Here is a 13,829-nt window from a genome sequence, read left to right as displayed (position 1 = left end):
CGAGGTCAGATGCTTAACTGACTGAGCCACCCAGGCGCCCCTCTTTAAAATTTAAAACATTATACTATCACCTATTTAAAGGTAATAAAATTAAGTTATAAATTATTTTAAAATGAAAGACATTGAGATACACATACATCCAAACCAATGTAAGATGACCAGTGCAGGGGGGAAAAGGTAGAAAGAAGGAACTAACAAGTACATTAAACCTTGGATTGTGAGTAACTTGTTCTGTGAGTGTTCTGCAAGATGAGCAAACATTTCTAATAGATTTTAAATTGATAAATGAGCGATGTCTTTCAATACAAGTAGTACGTAATGCCAAATATCACATGATCACAACTGAGCCAATGGTTCTTGAAATTTGCTTTGATATACAAGTGCTTTGGATTAGAAGCATGGTTCCGGAATGACGTATCCTCACAAACCAAGGTTTTACTGTATAAAATAAAAAACAATTAATGAAATTCAGTCAATAAAAATATCTTTGATTTAAAAAAAATCAAAACCAGGTTCTTAAAAGACTGATAAACAAAGTTGGAAGATGTTACTTATGGAAGAGATTTTTAATGATGGGACATGACTTGATATAATTTATAACAGTATGTATAAAATATAATGTTAATGGGTAATATCCTCTAACTTACCAAAATTGAATTAGAAGACAATCCAATCCAAATATAGGATAAAATAATTTTAAAAGATGGTCAATATTTACTCCCAGAAGGTCCATTTCAATTACGTTTTCAAGGAATAGATTATTCCATATTAAATAAATTATTTCAGAATATTAGTAAATGGAACATTTCATCATATATTCTCTAATAATCTAATCCAAATTATCACAACCAGAGATTGATAATAAAAATGGGAAAAAATAAGAAAACTCTAACACAAGATCACCTATAAAGATAGGTATAAAAATTCTAGTTGAAATATCAAACTGAATACAAAAATCTCAATAAAAATTATAATACTATATTGTGAACAAGAATTAGTAGAGTTTATCTAAGAATGCAAAGGTAGTTCTTCATAAGTATATACGTTAAGGTGAAAAAATAATGAACTAGGCAAATACAGACATATTGTTTTAGAACATTCAGTATCCTTTTCACATTTTAAAAACAGAATAAAAATATAATCACAGGGGCGCCTGGGTGGCTCAGTCGGTTAAGCGTCCGACTTCAGCTCAGGTCACGATCTCGCGGTCCGTGAGTTCGAGCCCCGCGTCGGGCTCTGGGCTGACGGCTCAGAGCCTGGAGGCTGCTTCGGATTCTGTGTCTCCCTCTCTCTCTGCCCCTCCCCCGTTCATGCTCTGTCTCTCTCTGTCTCAAAAATAAATAAACGTTAAAAAAAAATATATATATATATAATCACAGTATAAGAAAAAAGAAAAACTCTCAACTGCATATCTACCAAAAACCTAAGTTAGATGTGATTATGTTTAACAGCTGCACATTAATAGCCATTCCATTAAATAACAGAGGAAAATAAAGTTCCTCCATTTACTTCAACTGTGCAATATTCTACTAAAAATCTTAGCATTGCAATAAGAGAAGAAAAGTAAGAGATTTTCCTTTTGGTCTCTACACTAAAATGTTATAGATTTATTCATACTTTTTGCACAATTTTTTGCCATATGCTCAAGTATTGTAAGGTTTCTGTTACTATAGTAACTGGAATATTTTAAAGTATAATGTTAAGTGGTCATTGCTAATATATAGGAAAAGTATAATATATAGGAAAAGTATAAAGATATTCTAATGCCATCAAATCATCACTATCTGGCTCATAGCCTGTGTTATATTTAAAGTTATTTCTAGTGATTCGATAATCAATAATGTAAAATGTAAAGATGCGACCTTGACTCAAAGTTTAATCTATAAGCATATTTGCCCTGGATATATCTGCATTAGTTGGATATAGTGGAAAAACACAACTTGAATGAAAACTACTAACTAGTTAGGCGACTTGCTTTGGTAAGTTACTTATTGTATCTTGACCAATTTCAACATATGTTAAGTGAGAATAAAGATTTTATCAGTTCTTGCTTCACAAGATTATTAAGAATATCACATAAAGACTGTGTATTATAAAGGATTGCATAAATGTGGTTTTCTTATGATTGCTGCTATATCTTTAGATCTAAATGTAGAAAAAAGTCTAAAACAATTTTTAATCAATATATAATCCAATTAATTTAAAATTAAAAAAAAAAAAGTCAAAGAAGTAACATCTTACGGAAGTCTCACTAGACCCAGAAATTTTAAGAGAACGAAAACTAGCTAAATGATGACCCCTTTGTGGGCCCATTGAATCTACTTCCATTAGTGAGAGTGGTAAACCAAGAGTGAGGTAAGGAGTGGTGAGAAGGAGTTACAGGAGAAGAGAGGGGACTTAATTGCTTACTTGGAACTTTGGTGATTATTTAATCTATATCTGTTAGAGTGCCCCAGAGCCCTTCCTTAAGTATAGTGAGCATTCAGTGTCTCTGGAATGAATGAATTTAATGTATAAGTAAATCCAAGTCTTCAATGTGATTTACCAAGATACATAACCCAAGCAGAACAAAGACCAAGATCAAGGCAAGAAAAGTTCAACCCAAAATTCTCTACATGTTGTCTTTTGTTGATACAGGCCATTCAAAAACTGATTTTTTTAAAAAAATTTTAATGTTTATTTTTGAAAGAGACAGAGACAGAGTGTGAGCGGGAAAGGGGCAGAGAGAGAGGGAGACACAGAATGTGAAGCAGGCTCCAGGCTCTGAGCTGTCAGCACAGAGCCTAACACGGGGCTCAAACTCACAGACCGTGATATCATCACCTAGGCAAAGTCAGATGCTTAACTAACTGAGCCACCCAGGTGCCCTGCACACTGATTTTAGAAAGATGCAGCCCCAGGAACTGGGCACCTTAGCCTATTCCTTTTCACTAAGTTACAGTTTTTAGATTAAATGCTAACAGGATCCAGAATCTGGTAAAAACATGTCTTTTAGTTACCCTGAAGAGTTGACGTCTATAGAGGTAAAGCTAGATTCAGTATTTTAGCTAAATGAAAGGTCTAAAGTGATTTCCCCGAAAAACATTGATTCTCAGCAGCTGGGAAGGAGCAGTGTCTGAGTGAAAGCTGTAGGGTCTACCCATGGGAAGAGAACGGTAAGTGAAGGTGAATATCTCTAGAGATCAGTGCAAATACATTCTTTTTGACAATGTCCAATGTTCACACTATTTGGTTCTGAACTATTTTAAAATACATGTGTAGATACAAATATATAAAAAAGAAATTGTGTGTATATATATATATATATATTTAGTGTTTAATTTTTGAGACAGAGAGAGAGACAAAGAGACAGAGAGAGAGAGACAGGCAAGCTGGGAAGGGGCAGAGAGAGGGAGACACAGAATCTGAAGCAGGCTCCAGGCTCTGAGCTGTCACCACAGAGCCCGTCCCGAGGCCTGAACCCATGAACCGAGAGATCATGACCCACATCATGGGGCTTAACCGACTGAGCCAGCAGGCACCCTTATATTAATGATTTTTAATGACATACATAGCAATATATTAAAGTACATCATTACTAAATGTTTTTTCTCACAGTTGGTGCTCTTATCCATGCTCATCCAAGGAGAAAGAGTACAACAAGCTGTTTTACTTTCAGCAGCAAACACTACTGCAGAAGACTGCCAGTGCACCCAGCAATGAGCATCCACTGTCCTATCCACAGCTCAGTGTGCTTTGCAACCAGTGGGGTTATGCCTTTGGAGCTTCACTTTATGCCACTTATTTATTGCCTGACAACTTGTCGTGAACCATAAAAGTGTACAAGTGATAATCCTGAATCTACTACAAAGAATTTAAAAATCATCTAGCTTTGGAAATTAATAAATATTTAGCACTGGTTGATAATACACGATATGAAAACTTATGGAGTATAGATAGTGCAGTACTTAGAGCAAAACTTGTAGTTTTACATAGTCTATTTGAAAAGATATACTGACAATTAATGAGTTAAGCATGAAATGCAGTAAGTTAAAAGGCTACATAACACAAAGAAGGAAGAAAGAAGAAAGAAAATCATTTATGGTCAAAGCAGATTTTAAATGTAATAGAAAACAAAGATGCAATTCGATTAACAAAGCCAAAAGTTGGTTCAAACCTCTGGAAAGCTTGATCAAGAAAAGAAACTACAAAAATAAATAGCATTAAGAATGCAAAAGCTGGGGCGCCTGGGTGGCTCAGTCGGTTGAGCGTCCGACTTCCGCTCAGGTCACGATCTTGCGGTCCGTGAGTTCGAGCCCCGCGTCAGGCTCTGGGCTGATGGCTCAGAGCCTGGAGCCTGCTTCCGATTCTGTGTCTTCCTCTCTCTCTGCCCCTCCCCCGTTCATGCTCTGTCTCTCTCTGTCCCAAAAATAAATAAACGTTAAAAAAAAAAATTAAAAAAAAAAAAAAGAATGCAAAAGCTATTTAACTATGGATTTAGCAAATACAAAAAACACATTTAAGAGTTTTATGAACAGTGGGATGTGTTACCTAGCAAATTGAAAACATCTATGTCATAAAAGCAGCAATTCCATCATGGCACAAACTCCAGAAAAACTTGCACACATATCCTACTCAAACATGTCCACAGTTCAGCCTGTGAGGATGAATAAAGAGGACTAGATGGTTCTGTGGCAAAGGATGGTCTCTACCCGGTGACAGCTGCTTAGAATTGGAATTGACACGTTGGCAGAAAGGCAATTAGCCAAAGTTCTGGGACACTAGTGCTCTATGCTTGTAATGGATAAGTGCTACCCTGATTTCCCAAGAGCTTGGAAATGCCAGGAGAGAGGGCTGCTGTACCCTGGAAAGAGGAACTCTCATGACTGCTGCGTTCTGAGGCCTCCTCTTTGGCAGGCTGAGACGTGGCAAGATGTTAAGACAAGGCAGCCCATCAACACACTGCTGTCATTTAGGCTGAGGAACCATGTACACACATTTCCTACCTGGGGATTTTTATTCCAGAGATGCAACTACAGATACACTTTTGTATATAACAGCAGAAATGCTAAAAGCTGTTTGCAAAAGGTGTCCTTTACTGCCTGTAACTTTACTAAGAAATTACTATTTAGCTACATTTTGATGAAGCAACAAAGACATAATGTGTAATTGGTGTGCTGCCAGTCTAAAAGTAGATTTTTGAAATCTGTATCTTCTCTCTTCAAGGATAAGACAAAATTTATTTTTTCACGGCTTTACAATTTTTTTCTCAGTCATCATTTCATATTGTGAACTACTACTCAAAATGTACCATAACACTTACATTTCAGGAAATTCTGTGAAAGGTGGAATATTCTCCTACTGTGAGATTGAAAATCCAGAAAGTTTTGCAGATTTCTACCAGAAACATTATCACTTCTTCTAATGGCACATGAGCAGGTTTTTTTTTTCTCTAAAATATGAGTGCTAAGCTCCCTAATTATAAAGGCCTTGATCTTAGCTCCTTATTTTAGCCCTTAAATGATTCCTCCCATTAATTATTTTAGAGACTATATTTCTTTGGATTTTATGCTAGGTAGATATTTATTTACTTCCTAATCTCAAAATTACTTAGCGGTAAATATAAACTGCAATTTATCTTTTTGTCTTTTTTAGTAAAATGTTGCTATTGTTAACTCATTTTTTTCTTTCTTTTTGTGTTGAATAAACAGTTCTATTTAGGGTATACATGGCAAATTAAATTCCTCAGCTAGACTCAGAATAACATGTAGCATGTAATGTTCTGACAAATAGGGCCATAAAATTTTTAAATGATCTTTAAGATTAGGATGTTTTTCTGAAAAGTAGCTGAAGTGAAATGATTTCCATAGTTCTAAATCTTAAAGCATCACCAGCAAATAAATGGAGTTTGACACAATCTACACATGTGTAGATTTTTATAACTTCATTTGTTAGTCTGGAAGATCTGAACAACAGAGAGTATCAGGCAAAGGCTAAATGAAATCTTGATGGGAATAATATAGATAGAATTAAGGCGTCAAATGAGTGATTCAGTTAATGATCTTGAAAGTCCCTTCCATCCCTGAGAATATCTTCAGATTTCTGAGAAGAGTGGAGAATTAACGTAAGGACCTGGTGACCTAATTTGACTTATGAATTTAGAAGAGTTATTCACACAAATACAGTGTTTTCACCTATTAAAATATCAGTATAAAATTACTGAACAATAACACTGTACAAAAATAGTATTAAGTTTAATTTATCTCCATTGCCAGCATGTTGTGGACAGTCTCTTACATGCATGGATAAAATGAACTATCCTGTTCTGAGCTGGTGGGCAAGAGAGCCCCCTTAAAAGACCCTGACTGACCAGATCATTCGATCAGCTGTGGTAAACCCTTCCCATTAGTGAGGGGAGGTAGTTTTGCAATTAACTGCAGGTGACTGGGAACCAAGGCTCCAGCCCTGCCTCTGATTCCACGGGTGTGGTAAGTCTTTCATACCTTCTCTGTTTTTGATGCTCCTTTTTGGACAGACTATGTTAAAACCTACGTCACAAGTTTTTACATCTTTAAAAAATAAACTGCAATATCTAGGTGGGGAAGGAGTCAGTTCTCCCTTAAGGGAAAATTTTCATAGTTTTATGTTTCAAGCTGGACTCCACTGTAGTTAACAACTACAGGGACATCGCTGAGTTTTGGAACAAAGTAATTGATTCGGGATAAAATACTTCAAATTAAAAAAAACAATTAATTTATTTTTCCTTTCACCCACAGGTCTACCCACGGATAGCGCCGGCATTTTGGCACTACCTGCGGGTAGAAGTGAGTAGCGGGGACTTGAACCCTCCCACCCTTGCTCCTTGCACTCTGCTGGTGTGGTCTGATCTGATGTGCCCATTTTGCTCAAGGTGCAGCTGCCATTCTGTGTAAACGTGCTCTCACGCCACCACCATTCCTTAGAATTGGAGCAGAAATCCAAATCACCAAACCTCCAAGTGCAAGCTTATATAAGATAGTCATGCTTCTTAATAAATTTCCAAATCAAGACCATATCATGTGCATCATAGTGATAAATAAGTGCCAACTTATGGGAAACCATGCTTACACCTCTTTTTAATCAATATTTTTGATATTCAGAGCATACTTCCTCAGCTTAATTTGGGAATATGCCTGGGAAAAAGTGGAAAAACTCTGCTTCATTTCCTTTCTCCTCTTTTCTATTCCCAGGAGCATGAGCAGCTCACCTATTCCTCCACGAGGTCCAAGGCGCCCAGTGTCATCATCACAGGCCTCAAGCCAGCCACCAAGTACATATTTCATATCCGAGTGAGGACTGCAACAGGATACAGTGGCTATAGCCAGAAGTTTGAATTTGAAACAGGAGATGAGAGTAAGTTTTGCACAAACATATAAAATAAGATGTTAAGTTATACCATTCCAATCTGACCTGAGTTAAAAATCTAATGTTCCCAATTGTGAATAGTCTCATCAAATGGGATTCTGTTCCTGTAAATACTCATATAGTCATTTCAGTTAATGTTTTGTTGCTATCATTAAATTCCTCCATGAAATGCCCTGTTCTACCACAATTGTAACGTAGCCCAGATACATTTCTTTATGCAGAATTCATCACTCATGCTGTAACATAGAGTCTCAATGGGTGGTGTTAGCCTAATTGTTTGCCAGTCTTGGCATCATAATATGATACTAATGAAAACTTGGAAGAGAATAAAGCCATGAGCAAATGATTTTAGCAGTTAGTTCAAAATTGTGCAGCTTTGGCTTATTATCTTAGATCAATAAAAACAGTGGTCAGGAGAAAAACTCTACTGAAGTGTACATTATAAGTTTAAATATAGACACATGGGCTTAATTAGAAACTCAAATTAGTTCCATAGCCTTGAAGTGTTGAAAATCAAAATGAGAGATGAAGGTGAGGTGTTCCAATGTCATGTAACATAGGCTTTGGAATGTCTTATTCAGTCTAAATCCTGCCCTGTTATTGAATTCATTTTTTTGCTTTTAGAAACCTATCTTACTGCTATCTGTGTAAAGATAATATGGGTGGCTTTTGCCATGTTCCTCTATGGAAAATGTTCAAATATCTAATCATAATAAAAATATTTTCTCATCATTGCTAAAATACCCATATTTACTTAAGAATTCAAGAATAGCAAATTTATTATAAAAATTCTTTATAAATAACAGTAATAATAGCTACCATTTATTGAGCCTCTAAAAAATGCCAGATATTGGGGCGCCTGGGTGGCTCAGTCGGTTGAGCGGCCGACTTCGGCTCAGGTCATGATCTCACGGTCCGTGAGTTCGAGCCCTGCATCGGGCTCTGTGCTGACAGCTCAGAGCCTGGAGCCTGTTTCAGATTCTGTGTCTCCCTCTCTCTGACCCTCCCCCATTCATGCTCTGTCTCTCTCTCAAAAATAAATAAACGTTAAAAAAATTTAAAAAAAATGCCAGATATTATATAAAGTATTTTATATGTATTATTTCATTTAAACTTTTCAACACCCAATGAGACAAGTATTATTTTCCTAATTTTACTTATGACAAACAGAAGCCTGGAGAAATAGAGCAATTTGTCCAGCTAATGAGAGATAATGAGAAGCTAAGTTAAAATTTGAAAATGAGGGCTATTTTCTTCCAAGGCCTGTGCTCCGAACAAGTCTACCATCCTGTCAAGTTCTTTCATTTCACTTGTTGGGATGAGCACTGGTGTTGTGTGTAAGTGATGAACCATGGGAATCTACCCCAAAAACCAAGAGCACACTTTTCACATTGTATGTTAGCTAATTTGACAATAAATTATATTTTTAAAAATAATAAATAAATAAAGTACAAAAAATGGATTATTAAAAAGTGCTAATAGTAAGACCACTAAACAGGCCACAGTTTCTCAATTTATCATCACTCTTTTAAAATGAAGCTTTTTGAATTTCAAATTCTGTGATGGAAGGAATGTTGCTTTTACATTGATGAATAGTATCAATTCATAAGAACTTCTTTTTTACAACTATACCTCACTAAAAAGTAGCAAGGCACCGACATAATTAAGAAGAAACACAGCTTAGGGAGAGAAAGTAAACTAATGAATAAAAAGAACACTTATAACCTAGATGGTTAATGTCAGTGATAATCATTTATAATCTTTCAGACACTATTGACTTCTCAAGCTAGAGATGAAATTATTGGGAGTAGACTGTAATTATCACAAAACATAACTCCATAATTAAAAACAATATAAAAATATTCAAAGTGTCATACCTGCTATGTCCTGTTGACTGTTTTTCCCTTGTTCACACGTCAAGACTTAGCCTAGGTGCGAGCCAAAGAATGCAATTCAAGGAAAGTTTGGTCCCAAGAAGAGTCCTGTCATTGTGTTGTTCAGACTTTGTGTATTACATCCCTGCATCTCCATTCTATTTCTTTATTTCACAGATGAGGAAATTTACCTAACTTTTCAAAATGTACGACATCTTTGAGTATTATATCATTAAGTCAAAAACATACTCTCAGACAAAATTATAGGGCCAAATCTAGATAGGTCATTTGTGTATATCTGGTACTTCGAGAGAAAATAATCTAGTCTAATTTTTTTTAAAAGTTCAGATCTAAATATGAAAATTTTAATTTGCTTTAACTCTAAATTTCAACTCCTTGTACCTTCAGGACTAGAAATCTTTCATATGTTATATAGAAGAGAAGTACTTTGAAATTCCTTATCAGAAAAGGTCCCATACTCACCAATGACTCAATGTAATATTTTTTCACCCAACAAAGACATATAGCACAATTAATATGTGCCATACTCTGTGTGAGGCACTGGGGATAAAAAAATATATAGCATTAATAAGACCAACAGCCTTTGCCTTCACATAATTTATACTCTAGATTTATGGGAAGAAAATTTAAATTTAATTTAAAAATACCAGGTTACTGACATGTACTATCATAAAGATATGCAATGCAAAGGGTGTTGAGAACAGAGGGAAGAAGCCCTAATTTAGCATAAATCAGTCATGAATGGATCTGGTGGAAGGTGAGAAGCTGGGGCTCATTCTCAAAAGAGGAGTAGTAAAGAAATAGCAAAAACACTGAGACCTGAAATAGCACGGACAATTTAAAGAAGAGTAAATAATTTGGCATGGCTGCAGTGAGGAGACATCCAGGTAAATGAAGGGGAGTAAGGACAGAGAGGGGAGTAAGGGCAGAGACAAGGGCCAGTATGAAGGTACTCATTTGGCCATGTGAACAATATTAAGCTTCCCAGTGATACTGAGAATCCATGCGAGGGTTTTAATTAGGGAGTAACATGACCAGTCACATGTGCAAGACTCTCTACTGAGCAATTCACACAAATTATCTTTGTAATTCTGACAAGATTATTTCTCCTTCTAAAGACATAAGTAGCTTTACCAAAATCTGATAATCAAATGAGCAAAGGTGCAGAATTAGAACCCTAGAGCCACCTGACAATGGCGGCTGCAGAAGGCAAAACACCTGTTATGAATCACTGATTTCATTAGTGACATGAAAGATACTTTTATTAGATCCTTGAAGAGACAAAATGTCTGAGAAGAATCTGAAAAATGTGTTTGTCTAAACCTGGATTTTGGGTACGTAGTGTAGCTCTCAAGTCAATTTACAGCCTAGGGGAAAATCATTTAAAGGGTCATTTTTTATCTGGTTAGTTTTAAATTACATTTTCAAAGCATGCTGTCTATATCCAGAAGAGAACTTCAGTGAATAATGTCATAGTGGGATATGAGCGGGTTTACCAGAAATTCAGGTGTATAAAGATATGAATACCAATCTATAGCATGTCTTTCTCTTTTCATACTCTCTTAGCTCATAGTTTTTAATTCTTATAGCCTTAGTTTCCTGAGTAGTGCCTGAACTAAGTTCTCTCTTGTGCATTCTATTTAATCAACTAACTTGGTAATACATGCCTATAGATGGGAGTGTGTTGGGGAAGAGAGGTTAGATTCTCTCATTTGATGGTCTGGTTCAAATTTTTTAAGTAAGCAAAGGGAAGTAGTTTACAATTTAATTCTCTCTAGCCATATCTGTTTTACTTGGTTCAAGTTTGCCAGTAAGACAATAATATAAAATATGAAAGAATTGTTTTTTCAAAATCATAATATTCCTTTTTTTTTTACTGTTTTATTTATCTGTTTTGAAAGAGAGAGAGAAGGGGAGGGGCACAGAGAGCATCTCAAGCAGGCTCCCTGCTGAGAGTGCAGAGCCTGACATGGGTCTTAATGTGGAGCTTGATCTCACAACCCTAAATTCATGACGTGAGCCAAAATCAAGAGTCAGCCACTTAACCGACCAAGCCAGTAAAGCACCCCAAAATCATAATATTCTTAACTCACTAGTGTTCTATGATTATAGTGGCATCTGAACAATAATCACGGTGACCCCTCTTGCTCTTACAGACAAAAGGTTGGATGTTTTTCCAGAGTTACATTATGTGGTGGAAACTGGCTAACCAAATAAATGTAAAGATTACTAATTATGACTTCTAACAGTATAAAAAGAGCTTACTTGACTTAGACCTCTTGGTTTCCTTTTGCCCCAGGTCTGTAGAATAACTTCATTACATGTATGTGCATGTATATGGAAAGATAAATAGATGACAGATGGATATATATGATAGATAGATATATAAATAAATAGGTAGATAGATAATCATTCCAATATAGTCACAAAATACTTTTCTGTTTTAGTGCTGGCATTTCATATGTCTGCTAATCTCTCTTTGGGATTCTTTCTTTCCCTCTCTCTCTGTGCCATCCCCCCATCTCTCAAAATAAATAAAGAAACTTAAAAAAAAAAGAGTGTACAACTACATATTGTGTCCATCAACAGCATTTATTGAGTGCCTATTGTGTAGTGGCCTTTTTATTAGGCCAATAAATTACAATACAATAGAATCAGTAGTGAGAAAGTAAGAATATATAAACATTCCATGTGGATCTTCTATTTATTTATTTATTTAATCCAAGTTAGTTAACATACAGTGTAATAATGGCTCCAGGAGTAGAATTTAGTGATTCATCAGTTACCTATAACACCCAGTGCTCATCTCAACAAGTGCCCTCCTTAATCCCCTCACCCATTTAGCTCATTTCCCCACCCAACACCTCTCAAGCAGCCCTCAGCTTGTTCTCTGTATTTAAGAGTCTCTTATGGTTTGCCCCCCTCTCTGTTTTTATCTTATTTTTCCTTCCCTTCCCCTTGTTCATCTGTTTTGTTTCTTAAATTCCATATATGAGTGAAATCATGTGGTATTTATCTTTCTCTGAGAGCTATGTGAAAGATAGGTGTCAGAAGCTAATACAAGAATTTTTTTCTGAGCGCCTGGGTGGCTCCCTCAGTTGAGCATCCAACTTTGTCTCAGGTCATGATCTCACAGTTTGTGAGTTTGAGCCCAACGTCAGGCTCTGTGCTGATAGCTAGGAGCCTGGAGCCTGCTTTGGATCCTGAGTCTCCCTCTCTCTGTCCCTCCCCTGCTTGTGCTCTGTCTCTCTCTCTCTCTCTCTCTCTCTCTCTCTCTCAAAAATGAATAAACATTAAAAAATTAATAATTTTTTTAATATTAAAATGAAATTTATATTAGGTCTCCACATATCAAACACACCACATATATAAACATAAATTAAATACAGACCTTTTTGGCATATATGAATAAAACAACAAGAAATCTTAACCACTTCATATTTATTATAATTTCTGTCATTATTTCCTGGAGAAAATGTACTTCTTTTCAATGGAGAAAAAAATAACAATTAAAATTGAAAATTTATCCACATACCAATCATATCCATATCCTTACAAACTTCTTTCAAAAAAGATATTAATTCAATTTTTAACAATAATCTGTTAAAATTATGCCTACATTTTTTAAAAAAAGAAATAAAGATAATTTAAAGATAAGGAAGTCAAACATTTGGTTATTTAAAACACCAAGACTTACTTACATTCAAATATATTTTGGAGTAGCAGAAAATAATTTCCTGTGTACACTTTTAAAACCCAAATAAAATATATCCTGCTATATTGCAGCCAACTTGAACATTTTACTTAATATAGGAAATACACTTGTGAAGCTATCAAAAGAGTGCAGAATCCATAGTTTAAAGCCAACATTTGAAAGAAAGCTGGAAATGTACACATAATAATTAGCAGTTTGCCTCTCCCATTGCCCTAATGAGTAAGATCCTGGAGAATTAATACATTGCCAACATGTAAGCAAAGCATTCTTTTCCCTTGAAAGGATAAATTATACCTTAAATTTTAACAACATGTAAACTTAGGTTTTTACCTGTAACCTACAGAAAGCACTTTTGTAACACAAAAGCCACATCTGTCAACATTTAAATGTATTATTTACTAAAAGTAGTAACAACAGACTAGATTTATACCACATAAAATGATCATGCAAAAGTCTTCATGATCAACATTAACTAACCAAACAATAAATAAATTATTACTGAACCATAGTGGGTATTTCAAAATAGAATCTTATGTCGTATCTTACACATGTATACAAAAAGTGTTATGTAGATACAAATGAAGGAATTTCATCACTTAATTATTTTTAACATCCATAAGAGTTAGCTATTTTTAGTATGGTTTCATGTTTAAGCAGTTTGGTTAATTTTAGTAATTTATAAATGGGAAATTATCCTAGAAATTGAGGTTCAATATCGTGTCTCTAATTCTTTCTTCCCTACTTTGTTCTTTATGTCTCCAGTGGACTAGTTTTTCTATACTCCATTCTGTACACTTAAAAATTCCAAAACACTGAGTATTTTCTATCACGTAAAA

The 13,829-nt window shown here is 35.3% G+C and overlaps 1 protein-coding gene across 4 annotated transcripts in view; it reads left to right on the top strand.

Annotated features, from left to right (window-relative positions):
- EPHA6 (EPH receptor A6) overlaps positions 1-13,829 on the top strand; it is an 889,565-nt gene that overhangs the window by 588,054 nt on the left and 287,682 nt on the right. For 3 of the 4 annotated variants that reach the window (XM_025913797.2, XM_086675669.1, XM_086675670.1), the window contains 2 exons: positions 6,756-6,803; positions 7,209-7,371. In XM_025913797.2, the coding sequence (XP_025769582.2) occupies positions 6,756-6,803; positions 7,209-7,371 (211 nt within the window). The remainder of the gene's footprint in view (positions 1-6,755; positions 6,804-7,208; positions 7,372-13,829) is intronic. The other variant, XM_086675668.1, reaches the window with a different exon arrangement.

Source organism: Puma concolor, chromosome C2 (assembly GCF_028749965.1).
Source record: "Puma concolor isolate L17-30 chromosome C2, mPumCon1.1.hap2, whole genome shotgun sequence".
Lineage (NCBI taxonomy): Eukaryota > Metazoa > Chordata > Mammalia > Carnivora > Felidae > Puma > Puma concolor.
The sequence above is the reverse complement of the archived record's forward strand: the minus strand, read 5'-3'. Positions and strand labels throughout refer to the sequence as shown.